The sequence below is a fragment of the Erpetoichthys calabaricus genome, chromosome 12 (genome assembly GCF_900747795.2).
Source record: "Erpetoichthys calabaricus chromosome 12, fErpCal1.3, whole genome shotgun sequence".
In the NCBI taxonomy this organism is placed as follows: domain Eukaryota; kingdom Metazoa; phylum Chordata; class Cladistia; order Polypteriformes; family Polypteridae; genus Erpetoichthys; species Erpetoichthys calabaricus.
Window position 1 is genome coordinate 107,342,581 of NC_041405.2, and position 18,832 is coordinate 107,361,412.

Consider the following 18,832-nt stretch of genomic DNA (forward strand, 5'->3'; position numbering starts at 1 on the left):
ATTATATCAGCATGTTTTATTTCAAGATTCTGCACTTTTTAAATTTGTTTAAACAGCACCTTTGAATTTGCATTTAGGTTTATACATGTTGCATCTAAACTTTATATTGAGCTCTTTTTCCAAAAACACATCACTCCAAGGGTGTACTCACACTGGTATTTCGTTCCATACCTGAGCATGTTTGCCCGCATGTAACCCCACAAAGTCTAGTTTGTTTGGCTAGTGTGATCGCTCTGTGCCAGGCCAACCTTGCTGTGCCCTGGCCTGCTTGGAAGAGGTGGGCCCGAGCATGGTTCAGGAGCATTCAGGAACAGTGTGATTGCTACACATGCCCGAATACGGAAAACATACGTGATGTCAATCATACGGCAAGTGAGATAAAAACAGGTTTTCATTCTTACGTTACAGTTGAACGTGAATTGTAGTTGAAGAAAAGGTGCAAATTTCTCCCTTAACATCATTTGTCACCGTAAAAATTTTCTTGTATGTGCAAAATGCTGCGCTGCACACTCAGTAAATCTGTAAGAGGGTAGAGCGTTAGCCTGCCTTACACGACTCCAAACCAACCGTAAAATAAGTAAAATCATTTTGACATGCATGTTTTGACTCAGTGTTTGGATTGTGTTTTGGCTTTACACAAAATCGCATGGCCATGACGAAAGCATACCTGGGCCCAGAGCGAGTGGGGGGTAGGGGTTGACAGTCGCGCTTGGGCATGGTACAGAACAAACATGCCTAGTTGTGAGTACATTCTAAATGGCAGTACACTCTGCAGAACATTAGTTAAAAACAGTAATTAATATTGAAGTAATTTACTTTGCTAAGTGCAATTAGAAAATTGTAACTTTAATTTAGTGATGCTGTGATCAATCAACTTCAGATATAAATAGGATGATTTTTACTCTAAATGATACAATCGTAGTTGGTAAATTGGCCAAAAGAAAAAAATCAACATTTACTTTACTAAGCTTTATGGTAATTTTAGTTGTAGTGCTCCTTTATGCAAACTTACTGAAACTGAGGAAATGCGTGTATAGTTATGTTGCTGGAACACATTCTATAAACAGAGACCAACTGTACAGATTTTAGGATAAAGATATCGGAAATATTGGCTATCACATTAAAGAAAGAGTAATAAATAGTCAATAAAGGAATCTAAGGAGTCATCCTATGCATGAAGAGAAACAGCAAATGTATATTTTGTTCAGCAGAAGTTGAAGATAAAGAAAAGAGAACCCTGCTACTACAGACACAAATCTTTGGCAGAAGTTAAAAGAGAAGCTGCTATGATGAGTTCAGATCTTTTCATTTTTTCCTCTTTTAAAATGGATACTCCTTGTTTAAGTGATTGAGCTAGTGTTTAGTACAGCATCTTAGAAGAATTAGAAAATGCATGCTGGAGGAAGAAATTGCATTGTAGGGTTGTGTGATATTAACCAAAACTTGATAATTTGATTATTTTCTGGGATTTGTAGATAACAGTAAGTAGATATTTTGCTACCTTCAAAAATGTGTTTGTAAAAGTCTTACATTGTACTACTTGCAGCTTGCTGTTTTTAATAGGATATTAACTGTTGCTTACTAATGATATTAATGGAAAAATGTTTAAAGGAATACTCCACCCAAAAAATATTTTTTTACATGCTACTTATCCCTTATAGTCTGTAGTGGTGCCTGAGAAAAAAAAATAATCTCATGCTTTAGCAGAGAAATTAATTATTGAAATTAAACATTTACTTCCAGAAAAGGGCTGTATTGAGTGTAAACACGGAAGTTTTCATTCCCAAAGTGCTGTGTGTTTGAATGAAAGGCTGGTTTCTTTACCAGTAAATAAGTGAGAGAGGCATCTCTTCAATTCCAATGCACAGCATTGTAGGAATGACGTCTTCATTGTGGCAAATGTTATTAATATTTTACCAACAAATGCACACATTTTGCAAGTTTTGACTATATAAATGGATAATGGATTGTGCGACATGAGTTATGAGAGAATTTCTTTACTCTTTTCAATGAAAATTTTTCACATCCTTTGGCACTGCCCATCATTGATCACTTATTTCTCTCGGCCACCACCACAGAGTACTTGTGTTAAGTAGCATTTAAAAAAAAATATCATTTTTGGTTGGAATGTTGTGGATAGCTGACTCCCGAACCTTTTCCTATTCTTCATATTCTGTGCAGTGGTTAGGTAGCAGCTGGTGCAACAAGTAAGTTGTCCACCTGTCTTTAATGGCAACCGATTTCCAACATAGTTTGCAGATTGCTGTCTTTTGAACCACATCTGTCTTTTCAAAGCCAAACCACCTCCTTGCACATGAGGATGATCCATGTCTAGCAATTAAATCTGACAATGTAGATTACGAGGATGATGGTGTCTGTATTTCGTCTCCTGGTACTGTAGCCTCATTTATATACTAGCTACTCTAGGTTATTGTGGAGCGTTGACCATGTACGCTCTACACTGCACACTTGCAACAGTCTATCCTACTGGGCTTCATGTAGTGTCTCAGCGTCAAACATGTTTGGAGACCACCATGAGTGAATTTTGTTTAAAACTGGGTGGGAACAATTGGACGGCTCACCAGTTGTCTACTTTCTAAACCAATCCAACGCCTAATAAAGTTGGCGCTTAAAGTAAAGGTGGGAATATTGAATTGCAAAGATCAGATATACTGTCATTAATTTGATCCAACAAAGAGCAAGCTTCTGATTACTGAACTGCAATGTTAGTGAAAGTATGAATTGTAAAAATATGGGTTCGACGTAAATATGTCACACCCTGTCAAAAGGAGGTGTAAAGGACTTCTTTTAGAAGAGTTGATAATGAAGAGCCATAGGAGATGTAGATTTCAGTACTGAACACGCCTAAATTAAAAAAAAAAATCTGCCTAACAGTAGAAGAACATAGGAGTTGCACAGTATTCACTGTCTCACGCTGTATCCATGCAAATAACTGAAGCAAGTTAATATTACTGTTTAATTGGAAATGCAAACATGCCATGTCAGAATAGCCACAGCGTTTTAATACATGGTATACCCGTAGACCTCAATGGAGAGCTAGAGTTTGTTCCCTGTTATGTCATATAGTAATACAGTAGTCAATATGACAGAAAGATGTTGTAGGAGGCAGACAGTACTTTTCAAACATGTCTGTTCTGCGGCAATGCTCATTAAAATGTACAAATTAATCAAATTAATTAATAGCAATTGTATCTCTTTATTTTCTGTCAGCATTGAGTCATTTGATTGTTTTTTGCAAAGTGAGTGACATACTTGATAATGTCAACTTGCACATTTTAAAACAACAATTAAGATGACTATACATATCGCTACTTAGTAAACAATAGATTTGTTAGCTTAAGAGCCAAATTTGTTACTTTTACCTGTAAATGTATTAAAGCATGTTAACCTATTATCTTGACAAAATGTTTTATTTTATTAGATGTATGGCTTGTTGTTATGGCAATCATTTTATATTCTTTTATGCTATTGATATAGTGTACATATTTTTAGTAAAAAATGTATATATTTTAAGGGGACTTTGTTTTAATTTTTTATTATCACTGAGTAATAAACCAATGTAATTTTATTTTCTTTATAAAAGAACAGGTAACACCTATGGTCTGCAGTTTTTATTAATTATAAATGCCTGACTGTGGCACATACAGTGCATCCAGAAAGTATTTGCAGCGCATCACTTTTTCCACATTTTGTTATGTTACAGCCTTATTCCAAAATGGATTAAATTCATTTTTTTCCTCAGAATTCTACACACAACACCCCATAATGACAACATGAAAAAAGTTTACTTGAGGTTTTTGCAAATTTATTAAAAATAAAAAAAACTGAGAAATCAAATGTACATAAGTATTCACAGCCTTTGCTCAATACTTTGTCGATGCAACTTTGGCAGCAATTACAGCCTCAAGTCTTGTTGAATATGATGCCACAAGCTTGGCACACCTATCCTTGGCCAGTTTCGCCCATTCTTCTTTGCAGCACCTCTCAAGCTCCATCAGGTTGGATGGGAAGCGTCGGTGCACAGCCATTTTAAGATCTCTCCAGAGATGTTCAATCGGATTCAAGTCTGGGCTCTGGCTGGGCCACTCAAGGACATTCACAGAGTTGTCCTGAAGCCACTCCTTTGATATCTTGGCTGTGTGCTTAGGGTCGTTGTCCTGCTGAAAGATGAACCGTCGCCCCAGTCTGAGGTCAAGGGCGCCCTGGAGCAGGTTTTCATCCAGGATGTCTCTGTACATTGGTGCAGTCATCTTTCCCTTTATCCTGACTAGTCTCCCAGTTCCTGCCGCTGAAAAACATCCCCACAGCATGATGCTGCCACCACCATGCTTCGTTGTAGGAATGGCGCCAGGTTTCCTCCAAATGTGACGCCTGGCATTCACGCCAAAGAGTTCAATCTTTGTCTCATCAGACCAGAGAATTTTGTTTCTCATGGACTGAGAGTCCTTCAGGTGCCTTTTGGCAAACTCCACGTGGGCTGCCATGTGCCTTTTACTAAGGAGTGGCTTCCGTCTGGCCACTCTACCATACAGGCCTGATTGGTGGATTACTGCAGAGATGGTTGTGCTTCTGGAAGGTTCTCCTCTCTCCACAGAGGACCTCTGGAGCTCTGACACAGTGGCCATCGGGTTCTTCGTCACCTCCCTGACTAAGGCCCTTCTCCCTCGATCGCATAGTTTAGATGGCCGGCCAGCTCTAGGAAGAGTCCTGGTGGTTTCGAACTTCTTCCCTTACGGATGATGGAGGCCACTGTGCTCATGGGGACCTTCAAAGCAGCAGAACTTTTTCTGTAACCTTCCTCAGATTTGTGCCTTGAGACAATCCTGTCTCGGAGGTCCACAGACAATTCCTTTGACTTCATGCTTGGTTTGTGCTCTGACATGAACTGTCAACTGTGGGACCTTATATAGATAGACAGGTGTGTGCCTTTCCAAATCATGTCCAATCAACTGAATTTACCACAGGTGGACTCCAATTAAGCTGCAGAAACATCTCAAGGATGATCAGGGGAAACAGGATGCACCTGAGCCCAATTTTGAGCTTCATGGCAAAGGCTGTGAATACTTATGTACATGTGCTTTCTCAATTTTTTTATTTTTAATAAATTTGCAAAAATCTCAAACTTTTTTCACGTTGTCATTATGGGGTGTTGTGTGTAGAATTCTGAGGGGAAAAAAATGAATTTAATCCATTTTGGAATAAGGCTGTAACATAACAAAATGTGGAAAAAGTGATGCGCTGTGAATACTTTCCGGATGCACTGTGAATACTTTCCGGATGCACTGTAAAGCTTCTGCTTGATCACCTGTGTAGAAGCCTTATGTTTGTATTAAACAAAACAAAACTTAAGCAACCCTTAAAAAAAAAACCGGACTGGAGCATCCCTAATTTAATACATTTTTTTTCTTTCTAAATCCCAGTTTACCACAAGAAAATTATTTGTTAGCATATACCAATGAAAGGTATTGACTACACAATTAAAATGAAAACATTTTGACTTTATTTTGAACATGCTTTGTGTGTTTAAAAATAACTGTTAGAAATGCTTAATGGGCTGTTCTGAACATCCCTTTCTGCTTAGGTATATGTATTGGACCTAAAAGGAGATTAACATTTAATAAACATTTTATTTCCTAATTATTAATCAGATTTTGAGAAAAGACAAATTTGTAGCTTCACTTTTAGCAGGTTTAGGAGGAGATCTCTGAACGTCAGAGTGCTTAAATGTCTAAACATACAGTTGAAAGGTTAAGGAGCAAGATTAAAATCAACAAAAGTCTGATAAGGTAAGGGTGTGTGTTTTAAACAGTCTTGGGGAGCATTAGATTTTGGAATTTTTAGTGACATTTATGTGGCACAACTTAAATCTACATGAAATGGGGCCCAAATTTGTACCTTTCTGGGGAAGGTACACATGTTCTTATTAAATTATTTAGTACTTTAGCAAGCGCTTCTTCAAATCGTGGTAGTACATTTATGCTTTTGGATTAATGACATTTGTTATCCTTTGAAATGTTCTTGTAGTGCCTGGGGCTGCAGTTTTGAGATTGTAAAACATAGTAAAGACCAGCAAAGACTATTTTAATGGTAAACACTTTGCAAAAATGGGTCTACAAATGTTAGATGATATTGGTACAAGAGAATGAAACTGGAAGACTTGTTATACCATCACCTTCCCCTTCTGACACTTTAACAGTTTGAAACGTAATGTATCACTTGAAGACACACTCATTTCTTCTTTTAAAGATGGCTTTTTTTCTCGTTTCTTTTGTCCAATAACCATGAAAAGTCGATCTCTTTTTTTACAATAAAAAATCCTTTCATATACTATTTTAGACATCCAGATAATTGTTCTGTTTTGTTTTAGTGGTACCTATTAAATTGCATGTATCTTTCTTTGGTTGCTCACTTCCAGTAATTTAAAACATTTAGTTATTCATTGGTAACAGTACTTGTACATAGGTGAATTTTGTTCATCTATTAAAGAACACAAATTAAGTTGATTGCAAATACATTATTTATTTGCTTTACTATAAAAATGCAGTTCTACCGTAATATTTTTCTGTGGTGCCTCATAACTTTATCCAGAGTAATTAATATTAAAAATTAAAGAAGACCTAAAGTTATTTCAGTCTAGTGCCTTTTAATACTTTACTGAGCGGTGCTTGTTTCAAAATAAGAATATTTTATTCCTTCTTGTTTTCTGTTATTACAAAACAATCACAGAATGATGCAGGTGAAGTTTTTCTTGCATTACAGTTTTTAAAATGTTTTCCTTATAAGGGTGACTGACATCCTGTATAATTTCTTTGGGAGTTTATTAGCCACACTGAGATCATCATTCCTTTAATGTTCTTTATTTTACAGTGGAATATATATGCAGTATTGTACAGAAATTTAAAAATGGTGTTATTGCGGAATACCACTGTTTCACCATTGCAAAATAGATTCTGCTGGCCGTCCCAAATTGTTTGATTTTTAAATTCAGAGCATTTTATTGTGAATATTTATGTATCTTTTCTCATTTTTATGTTTTGAAATGATTTATGCACAAGCAGATCATTGATACTTTTTAATGTATTTGTCAACTCCCTTTTTCAACTGTAGGATATCCCTGTAAGGATTACAGACAATAATAAACAACTAATTTTCAGCTTGCAGCATATTCTATTTTGTAACTGAATGCAGCGGTTTTAATATTTATTTATTTATAATTGAATAATTTCTGGGAACTGAAAAAGCAGTTATCAAGTGCACACATTGAGATTTGTTCCAAAAGATGAGAAAAGCTTACCAATTGCCTGTGTTCTTAGGAAACAATCTGGATACAAGGTTAGAAAACAAAAATGGAGCTGCCACCCAGTATCTGCAGATTAGTGACAGCATCAGCACCAGTAGGGCACTTAAACAGAAGGCTAAGAAAAAGAAGAGGGGAGAGGCACGTCAGTGTCAAACTGGTAAGAGTGTGCAAGTATTATTTTGTATGTAAGAACACATAACCATTCATTTTTTTAAAGTGAGAAGTTATTGTTTTGCAACTGCAAAAGAATTAAATAGTTCATGTTGTCTGAATGGTTAAAACAATAAATTAGTTTTAGATACCTTACTAAAGTTTCCTTTCCCAAGGTGAGTGGCCTCCAATTTTTTTTTTTTTTTTTTTTTTTTGTTAAAGCTTGGTTCTTCTAAATTTTCAGCATAATGATTGCAGCCAGTGCTTTATTTTTATTATTACATATCTACCTAGTCTCAATATTTAATCATACTGCAAGTTACTGAAAAAGTCATGCATATTTTTTTTATTAATTAATTTTTTTGTACCTTTTGGATTCTTACTCTAATATTACTAGCTCAATAAAGTGACTGATCTAAAAATAATAACATTTTCTATAGATTTTTATAGTATAAATAATAAGGGAAATGCAGATAAATCTAAATCCTTGTGATATTTTTAGTTAATACTACATTATACTCCTTTCAGAATGTGATGGTTTAACTTAGGTTTACTGTACTGCCTCAGAATAGGCAGTGGTAGAAAGTCTATATGAAATGGTAAGAATTTCCACACTCCAAACAGTTTTTCATATTATAAAATGTTAAAAGATGTGAAATAGTAAATATTATCGTGTATGTTTATATCATTTGTTATGTTTAATACAGATAAACAGTTGTGGTTGTGTAAGCAGAATACATTTAATAGGCCACTAATTCAATACTAATCTAAGTTACATGAAAATTACATTTTATTGTAGACTTAATAAATATACCAAGTACTGCATTTTCTGGTTACTCAAATCATTTCACTATATTTTACTTGGATTTTTATTATCTGTATTTTCTTTCTACTAAATTCTGATATAAAAAGTTCATATAAACTAACATACACAAAAAGTTCTATCCAGCTATATAATAAAATCTGAACGATTTACTGTGCTGTTAGCAGTATAAAATTTAACATTTCTTTTAAAAAAAATGTCAACACTACTTAAAAACAGAGACCTTCGTAGTACCACAAGTCTGATATATCTTTTTTAGCCATCCTCTTACAGAGTCCTGGATGAAAACCACCTATTTTATTATTGCTTGTCGAAACTGGAAGGAAGAAACAAATCTCCAGAGTACATTCCAATGGCCTCTCATTCACTTAAGTTATAATACCACTGTTGAACATATTTCGGAGTTTAAAGCCTGGATATTGTCATTAGATACCCAGTGTATTATAATTATATATTCCAGGCTTCTTAACCAATTTTTGCACTTTACAGAAAGTCAGTATGCATCTATTAACGTCTCAATAAATCTAATCTTCCAGCAAAGTTCCTTTTCTATATACAAGCTGCCTACCTTCCCTCATGTTCTGCCAGTATCTGTCTCTGAAGACATATTAGCTAGTTTTGGTGAAGGTACAGGCAGTATTTCTAAATTCTCCAGTCAGATTCCAAGGTACATACCTAAATTTCTGGGTAGTTTAAGAAAGTGAAGTTAATTAAAATGTGAGATGTGAAATGGGACTCAATCGTCCATAAAATATATTTTTCTTCAGTCTGTACTAAGCATTTCATAATATAAATGAAAAATTCAACATTGTATTGTTAATGACTGCAGAACTGTTTGTAGTCCTACCATTTTGGTTGAAAATATTTGCATAGTGCTCAGTAGTGATGCCATGACTTAAGTGAAATAGCAGACGTGTTCATGATATTTGCAAAAATGCATTAAAGTTAATGGGGATGAGGGAACTGAACTAGTTTTGATTGAATTATAAAGGTGCAGTGGTCTTTGAAGTGTCCGGGGGTGGACGGGGGCTTGGAAAAAGTCTGCCAACTATGCTGGACTGATTATTGTGGGCATATTTGTGATATGAGCTGTAAGACAGCAATGCCAACCACTGAACCTCACACCGCAAAAGACACAGAGGGAACAAATATGGCAAACAAAATACAATAAACAGTCACAAACTAGAAATAAGTAAATAAAATCTAGATCATTGCACTCACAGAGTTCCACATTCAATTGTTTTAAGGCTCTGAAGCAGCCATGTCTCTTTTTTTATCGCATTGTATCTGTGCAGATGTTTAACACATTCTTCTTACATCAAGAAGGAAGAAATGTTTTGTAAATAGAACTAAATCTTTATTATTATTATTATTATTATTATTTCACGGTGTGTCCTGTATTTTCGATGTGGGGGGGGGGGGGGGGGGGGGCTCCTTTAAGGCTTGTTTTGTGGGGATACATACAGCACATGGCTAATTACATATGTAAATTAACCATGTGTAGCTGAGCTGTATCCTTTAGCAGTACAAGCATCCTGAGGTTAACAGCTGATAAGGGTCCTGTCTTAAACCATTAAAGAGTTTCTTACATAAGTATGTCAGTCCGCCACTCATCCTCTTTGTCTTCAAGGGGGGTCACTGTTCTCCTGAGTTTTCACACTACACAGAACACCCACCGACCTATACCCACACACAAGCTCAAAATCAAAGATTGATATTACACCACTGAGCTTAGTGAGTCTGAAAACAGACTTTCTACAAAATTTAACTAAACAAAATCATTGCACTCTGAAAAAAGCATGTGGTGACAAATACTCAGTGATGTTTAAGTATTTAAGGTAAATTTCTTTGGGAAGTAATATCTATATTACAAATATAAATTACACATAAATATTATTTTATTTATGATCTATGTGCCTCTCATTAACTATTTTACTGACTTACTGATAAGTTATTTACTTGAAAGCTTCTTTTTAATAAAACTGAACAAAGAAAATGTGTCAAAACATAACACCACAAGAAGCATTATGCTTAAATAGACAGATAACATAAAATATGTACATAAGAGAATAACTATACTTTTCAGTTTATGGTGTAACATTATGTGCAGGCCCTTCCAAAGTATCTAAGTGCAGCACCCTTCCGTATATTAGTATTAAATGATGCAGACCGTGATTAAGTTGCACATTAATTTAGACTCTCTAGGGGGATGTAATCACAAGGCACAAAACTTAAAGGCAGTATATGCACATGTCATCATTTTCATCATTTTTGGAAGTGTCTGTGTATCCTTGCTTCCCACCACCACATTGAACATCAGTGACAGAAAACACAACCCACTAGCTGTGCCCACCGTAAGCCAATTTTGCATGCTTTGTAATAAGAATGAATAGTAAATATCTAGTAGAAGAGGTTAGAGAGAATGATGTAAATGTGAGCACATTTGTTACTGAGTGCATTTGCTGGCGCACTTTGATTGTACCTTTGAACATCACTGTGCATTGCTGTTCAGGAAAATTGTTATATTTTACATTATTTGCCAGTTGTTTTTATTCATTTCATTTTAAGTATGTAAAGCACAAGGAATACAAATGTGTATACATAAATAAAAAAAAAATTTCATAAGAATTCTTGTTGGATGGGCAAAAGTCTGAGGATTTTGGGGGAGCAATCCCTGGCCATCTCTCCTTTGTTTTATTCCTCCCAGAAATTCTAAGTGACCATGAATTAAATACTCAGTCCTGATTTGAGATTGGTTGGAGAGGGTGTTGTCTTTTTGAAATCTGGAATCGTATCTCTGGCTATGTTCCACCGCCCAACTTGGGGTTGGATTAATCTTCCTGTTAGCCTACCACAACTCCCATTAAACTAGAGTGAGTTCTCTCTGCACTCTGTTTTCCACTTCACTGCTCATAAAGTCAATTTTGTTTTCTAAATGGAGCATCTTTCAAAGAGGTACTTGGTCATATTTCCAAATCGGCACTGTTGTACTCCAGTATTCTACAACAAAGCCTTAAGAATTGGTGGGCAATCCGTCTCTTTTCCACTCAGAAGTTGTTTGAGTATTGGCACACTTTGGGATATATTTGACAACTCCAAGCTCCAGACTGTCCTGTCTCTAAGATTCTGACCCTTTTTTCTTCTTTTACCTCCAATTGAGATTAGTAGGCAAGACATATGGGTTTTTTTTTCTTATTTCCTGCCCCTCACATACAATTTCCATTGCCTCCCTGTAGGCTACTTTGCGAAAATCAACCTGTAAACATTTGCTTCTCTGCTTAATTTGTCAACATGAAGTCCCAACTTTCATTGCACTATCCTGGAGTACCATTTTTGTAAATATAAAAAAAATCACTCTTTCTTTCACAAATCCAAATCTTGTGCATTGTGTATATCTTAAGTCTTAAAATTATGGGACTGCACAGACCTTGCTGCCATTGTTTTTTTGGAAAGTTCCTGGCATTCTTCTCTTGCTGTGTTAGAACTGTCACTCCTGTTCTGATGCTTTGTTTTAATGCTGTTTGCTCAGTCTTATTCTCTGTTGTCTTTCTATCTTATGCCATGTATTTCTCTTTCTTGGCTTCTCTTTTTGTTACTGCTGTTCAGTACAGGATAGTTTCATTAGGAACTGTTACTGCAGAGTTAGCACTTGTCTTTCACTCAGATGTTCATAACTTCTTTCTGACAATTTCTGGGTGTCTTCTTTGTACAACCTGATATCTTCTGAGCTTTCTGCATCCTGAGATAACATATCATCCTGCGCCTTTTGGCTGAGAAGAAGCTGGGTGGATTGTTGTCTTTAAATTGTTTGCCTGATGGTAGGTGTGTAATCTTTTCAAATGGCTGTCCAGTTACTGCCTTTATGTATCCTTTTATAACTGAAACAGTTGGAGGATGGGGTGAATGTCTGAGGATAGGGCTGAGTGTTATTTTTTAGTTTATTGCTCCTTTTAAATTATTTCTAATTGTTTATCTTTTGCATTTGTCCAACAGAAATTTGAAGAAAAAAAAAAGCATGGGATGTGTTTCTGTTGACATGCTGCTTTAGAACTTCATATATAGAGAGAGAGAGAGTCTTTTTATTTTTCTGGCAAACCTGCATTTTTCCTGCATTCTAATATATTCAACACGCTCTTCTATAAGTAATGCATATACAGAATGGGATATCTTGTGACAGTTTCTTCAATGAGTATATGATCAATCAACTGGATTGTTAAATCTGATTTTTGGATTCTAAAATATACATATTGCTTGCTTTCTATTCTGTGATAATGGCATTACATATTCTGTGTGGCTTTTCTGCTGTGTACTGTAAAGATATTCTTTAGGTACAGCGTTAAGGAGTGGCACAGGGTTAAAGGACCCTGTTGGGATTTTGAGGTGAAAATATATCTACACCGCTGTTTACTGTCCTGTAGAACAAAAAAAGATAAAAGTTGGTGATTAACAACAAAAATACATGTTTATAAGTGGGAAGTGGAATGAGGATTCTTTACTAATGGCTAACTTAATTGTCATTGTAACTCAAGCAAAAGCATTTTATTGAATGAATCCATTTATTTTCAAAATACAGCAGTCATAACTCTGTTTTAAGGACCTCTGCACTAGATTATAATCAGTTAGTTGTAAGTACAGTGAAAGGTAATATTTATTTTTTTGATGTTCTTTTTTGTTTGTTTTGTGAAATTAAGTACATTCTTTTGGCATTCATGACTTAATTGTGCATTTAAGGTAATACTCCAACAATTTATTTTAAAAATGTTAGAAGATTTTTTTATTATTTTTGTCTCTAAAATATTTTATTGATATTAAAATCTGGTAATTATTTTTTTCATTAAAGGACCACAGTGAATTAAAATCCAGCAGTTCCTCCTATTTTATCTGTTGACAGGAGTCCAGAATTATGTACAGTTTACAATTAAAAACAGACAAAAAAAAACCCTGAAAAGAAGTCATCCGTAAAATGGAAACCGCAATATCAACATTTTTAATAATGCCTTCTAACAACCACATGACGTGTTATTGCTATATATGAGGCTATAGGTTTAGAAAATTGATGGATGGATGGTTGTATGTTTGTTACCTCCTGTAGTAAATCAGGAGTCTAAAGTACCAATCCTTTCTTTCAGATTAATATAGATGCATATTAAAAAAAAAAAAAGCATATTACATTCTGGTTCATCCTTAAATGCACTGCCCACCATAATGTTTGGGACAAACCCCTCTGTTCCCCAATTTAAAATTACAAATCAAACAATTCAGACATCCATTTTGGTCACACTATTTATACATGGTCTCTGCATTTCAGGACATCATAATGTTTGGGACAGTTGGTGTCACGGGTGAGTGTGATTACTCAGGTGTGTTTCATTGCTTCATTAGTATAGGCACAAGATACTTAACGTTGCCTCTACCCTTTGGAGTCTGTACTTAGCATTGTTGAACGTGAGGACAAGAGCTGTGCCAATAAAAGTGCAATGTGCACTTTTTTCATGTCTGAATTGTTTGATTAGTAGCTTTGTACTTAGAGGGGAGGAATAATTTGCCTTTGTCCTACACATTATGGAGGGCACTTTACCTGAGCATATTCAGAATTAATTTTTACATACTGTACTTTCTGAATACAATTTTCTAAATCACTTATGAACATTATTTACTTGTTTAATATTTTTTTCTCATTTTTTTATTAAAAGTAACACTCTATAAATACAAATTTCTTCATGGCTATATACATTCAGGGAGCATGTAAAGGAAATCATTTCTATGTACAAACACATATAATGTAAAAAGCACTTACCTAGAAAACTGTGTTTGTTTCTCTGCTCAAAATAACTCTTCCTCCAGTGGACTGATTTTACTGAAACCTGGCACAGTTATTCTTCAATGAAATTTGTCGGGATAAATTAATTTTTTGAGATATTTTAAATTCATCATATTACATATTTTTGGAATTTCACAATCAGTGATTAAAAACATAGGCCTATTTGTAAACTCATAAACAGGTTAGAATGCGCTTGAAACAGAGAAATGTTCTGTGTGACTTCAACTATGAATTAGTTTACAGTTTGTTTTGCTTTGAAAGGAGTTAGCTAAGCTTGTATATTTTTATATAATATATATATATATATATATATATATATATATATATATATATATATATATATATATATATAAATTTCCTTTTTCTTATTCAACAAACACTCCTAATGGAAAAGCAGTGAAACACCCACAATTATACAGCACATGGTGTGGGGGTCAGATATAGTTGGGCTTGGATGGCCAAGTGTTACCATACAAGCAATGTGTTACGGTAGATCAGTATTTGTATATATATTCCATTCTCTAAATATGACACTCTTTCTTACTGCCATTTAAATAAAATTTTTTGTTTATTCATCCCCATGCAAGCAAGGTAAGTACTGTCCCATACTGTGCCCGATTGCAGCGGTAGAATACATACTAACAGTGTACCTTCTGCTTCTGTCCCCATCCCATGCTTATCTATGCAGTTGCATGGGGTCTTGCTCAAAACTCAATCAACAAACCTAACTTGAAATTGAAGCTGTAAAATGACATGGTATTTATGTCTGTAAAAATAAAGGAAACTTATGTACAAATGTAGGAAAGATGACTCTTGACAGTTTATGCTACAGTGACTAAACACATACACTAAAAACAGCCAAAGGATACATTATCTAAAGATTACAATGATTCAGTTTTTCTCTTGACACTGTAATTTATCAGCAAAGGCTCATAATGTTCATTATTATCCAACCAACAGTTGCAGTTTGAGAATTTAGATTTTAAATTTTAAATCTCCAGTGATTTCTTTTGAAAAAAATTATGCTTTAAGACATTTGAACCACAATTAGCTGCAGACCCTCCATATTCAACAAGTAATAAGAGGACATGAATCTTTTCATCACTTGAGTTAGAATCTGCAATCTATAAAAGCAGTTTTGGTCACATGATATTGTAAATGGTATTAAAACATTTTTATGTACACCACTAATGTATGTAATTTCAGTTATAACTTATTTTTGAATATGACTCTTACATATGTAATAAATAAAACTTTGATAACAAACTCATGACATGACTAGAAAATTTTAAAATGCTCTAACTTTCAAACCAGTTAATCATGTCTATACGTGCACTTGAATGTTATGTTGTGTATATTTTCTTAATTGTATTATCTTGCATTTTCTGGTATTTCATGTTTTAAACCTCAAGTATAATACAAAGACATTAATTTTTCACATGCTGGTAATATAAAAAAGCAAATCAGCATCTAATATAGAGTGAATATTCACAGAAGCTTAGTTTTATGTTTATATATATATATATATATATATATATATATATATATATATATATATATATATATAATATAGCAGTCATATTTAGATTAATGCAATAGTGTAACTGCATTTTTTTACTTGTATAGAAGATTAACTGTTAAGGCATAGACCAATTTTTAATGAAATTCTCTATTGTCTTTTGCAGCTGTGATTATTGGTCCAGATGGGCAGCCATTGACAGTGTACCCTTGTCACATCTGTGGAAAAAAGTTTAAATCAAGGGGCTTCTTAAAGCGACACATGAAGAACCATCCAGACCATATGTTCAAGAAGAAGTACCAATGCACGGACTGTGACTTCACCACTAACAAAAAGGCCAGCTTTCACAATCATCTGGAGAGCCACAAGCTCATCATTAAGGGAGAGAAAGTACATGAATTTACTGAATACACTCGGCGATACCATGAAGCTAGCCCTTTGAGTTCCAACAAACTTATTCTTCGTGACAAGGAGCCAAAGCTACACAAATGCAAATATTGTGACTATGAAACTGCCGAGCAAGGTCTTTTAAACCGTCATCTCTTGGCAGTCCACAGTAAAAACTTTGCTCATGTTTGTGTTGAATGTGCCAAGGGTTTCCGGCATCCGTCAGAGCTGAAGAAGCATATGAGGACACACACTGGTGAAAAACCTTACCAGTGCCAGCACTGTGAATTCCGTTGTGCTGACCAGTCAAACTTAAAGACTCATATTAAGAGCAAGCATGGCACAGACCTGCCGTACAAGTGTGGCCACTGCCCACAGGCCTTTGCTGATGATAAAGAGCTTCAAAAACATACAGAGATTTTTCAGGGTCACAAGACTCACCAGTGTCCGCATTGTGACCACAAGAGTACCAACTCTAGTGACTTGAAGAGGCATATAATTTCAGTACATACAAAGGACTTCCCTCACAAATGTGAAGTTTGTGAGAAGGGCTTTCATCGGCCGTCAGAGCTCAAGAAACACTCAGAGACGCACAAAGGCAAGAAGGTTCACCAGTGCAGGCACTGCGACTTCAAAATTTCTGATCCTTTCACACTTAGCCGCCACATCCTTTCTGTGCACACAAAAGACTTGCCGTTCAAGTGTAAACGGTGCAAGAGGGGTTTTCGGCAACAAAATGAACTAAAGAAGCACATGAAGACCCACAGTGGCAGAAAGGTCTACCAATGCCAGTATTGTGAATATAACACTACGGACGCATCAGGCTTTAAACGCCATGTCATATCTATTCACACTAAAGACTATCCCCACAGGTGTGAATATTGCAAGAAAGGTTTTCGAAGGCCTTCAGAAAAGAACCAGCATATAATGCGACACCATAAGGAAGCTCTAATATAATGTTACAGTCTTTCCTGTCTCCCCTTTCCCAACACAATTGGGGAATAGCAGGAAAGTTTATACAGTCAATGACACATTTTAATAAACTGTTCCAGACACTGCTAATTCTCTACTTTCCATTCACTGTATAATAAAGTCTTAAACAAATAAAAAAGAGTATTAAGAGTGAGGGGAGAGATGATGTGGTAACAATTTCTGTACCTTTTTAAAACTTTATTTTACGTACCCAACTCCCATTTTCCAGAAATTGACCATTTTTATATTCAGGTATTCAAATAATATGCCCTTAATTGAACAAACTTCTAAAACAATAAAGTATATTTGTACCATTAAGAAATGACCCAACAGCTAAGGCAAATATTGTTATTTCACTTGATAATTTAAAAAAAAGAAAAAAATATTTTTACTGTTATATGTGGGTTGATTGATACACTCCATCAAGATGTTTTAATTTTTGTTTGCTGGTTAAACCCAGCTTTTATTTCCTCATCCTCCATGCCCCCTCAAAAAGCTCAGGTTAATTATTAAGTTCAATCATGGAAGGCTTTTGATTCCTTTGCTGACTAGTGAGTTTTTTTTTTTCTTTTTTAACCCAGAATTTGTATCTTACACACTCATGAATTATTCTGTCCTCATTTGCTGTTGCAGAATTTTAATTTGGGCAGGTTTTGGTTAGAGAATATTTGAACCCCTGAATGTTTTTTATGAATATGCCTCATTTTCCTCCCCTCAGTCAGTTTGTTATCTCCCTAGCTCAATTCTCTAATTGGTAAAATATGAGCCTACAAGTAGCAGAGTGTACAAGCTGGTGTGCTGGCTCAGTGACGTGCATTTCTTTTCTAGATATTTTGTAACTGGTGTATATTTTACAATAAACTACAAATGTCCATAGAATAACCTATTCATCCATCCCTGACTTTTATTTTGAATAGCTACTATTGATAACGTGTAATTATTTGGTTTTAATTTTTTTAACAAAATTAGGGAGAGTTACATTTACAAAGTAAAGCAGATTTATACAGTGCATAATAGTGGAAATACAGGTACTGACATGAGTTGTTTTTGACCTACCTGAAGTAAATAGTGGTTTCATAATAAATGTGCACAAATTGAAAAAGCAAGTGAAGCTGTGCCTTGAAGTGAAACCTATCAGTCCTTTTATGTGTTTTCATTTTTGTGAGTTTTGTAAAGTTGTTACTGCAACAGACATGACAGAATTAATCATTGCCGTCTTGTCCATCCTGGCAATGCATTTCTTTTTGTAAAATAGGTCTACATGATGCTCATTCTTACGAAATGTGACAGAAATTATTGTCAGCTTTGCCTTGTGACCTTGAGAAAGCATTTCAGTCGGGAGTCTGATACCACTTTAGTTAATATTCACCAAATAATGTCCTTAATAAAAATTATGTTGTTAATTTAGGACTTTAAAAAGTTCTTTTAGATATTAGAATTATTATTAGAATATCTGCAACCACATGATTTCCAAATGTCAGCTTGGGTTGATGCGTCCATCTGTGGTAAGATCAGCTTCATTGCTTTACACGTTTTGTTCATCTAAAAGTCAAGATTATTTTTGTTTAAACATGCCTATCCCTTTCATTGAAGATTTAAGAGTGTTCACATAAAATTCCAATGAATATCACTAATTTAGGTAATATTTTGAAAACGTGGCTTCATAACATCCTTAATGCATTGTTTTTTTGTTTTTTTTTTCCATCAGTTGGCTCACGCTTTTCTGAATGCATCAGTTTATTTATTTTTTGCAGTTGGTAAATGCAGTGTTTCACAAACATATAAAGAATAGCAGCGATAATATAAGACTGTATTCCATTCACCTGGTTATAATTTTAA

General features: G+C 34.8%; 1 protein-coding gene across 3 annotated transcripts in view; it reads left to right on the forward strand.

The window, feature by feature from the left end:
• Positions 1-18,528, forward strand: part of znf711 (zinc finger protein 711) — a 57,576-nt gene extending 39,048 nt beyond the window's left edge. For 2 of the 3 annotated variants that reach the window (XM_028815968.2, XM_028815969.2), the window contains exons 8-9: positions 7,335-7,478; positions 15,801-18,528. In XM_028815968.2, the coding sequence (XP_028671801.1) occupies positions 7,335-7,478; positions 15,801-16,978 (1,322 nt within the window). In that variant the 3' untranslated portion in view covers positions 16,979-18,528. The remainder of the gene's footprint in view (positions 1-7,334; positions 7,479-15,800) is intronic. The other variant, XM_028815970.2, reaches the window with a different exon arrangement.
• Positions 18,529-18,832: the final 304 nt, after the last annotated feature.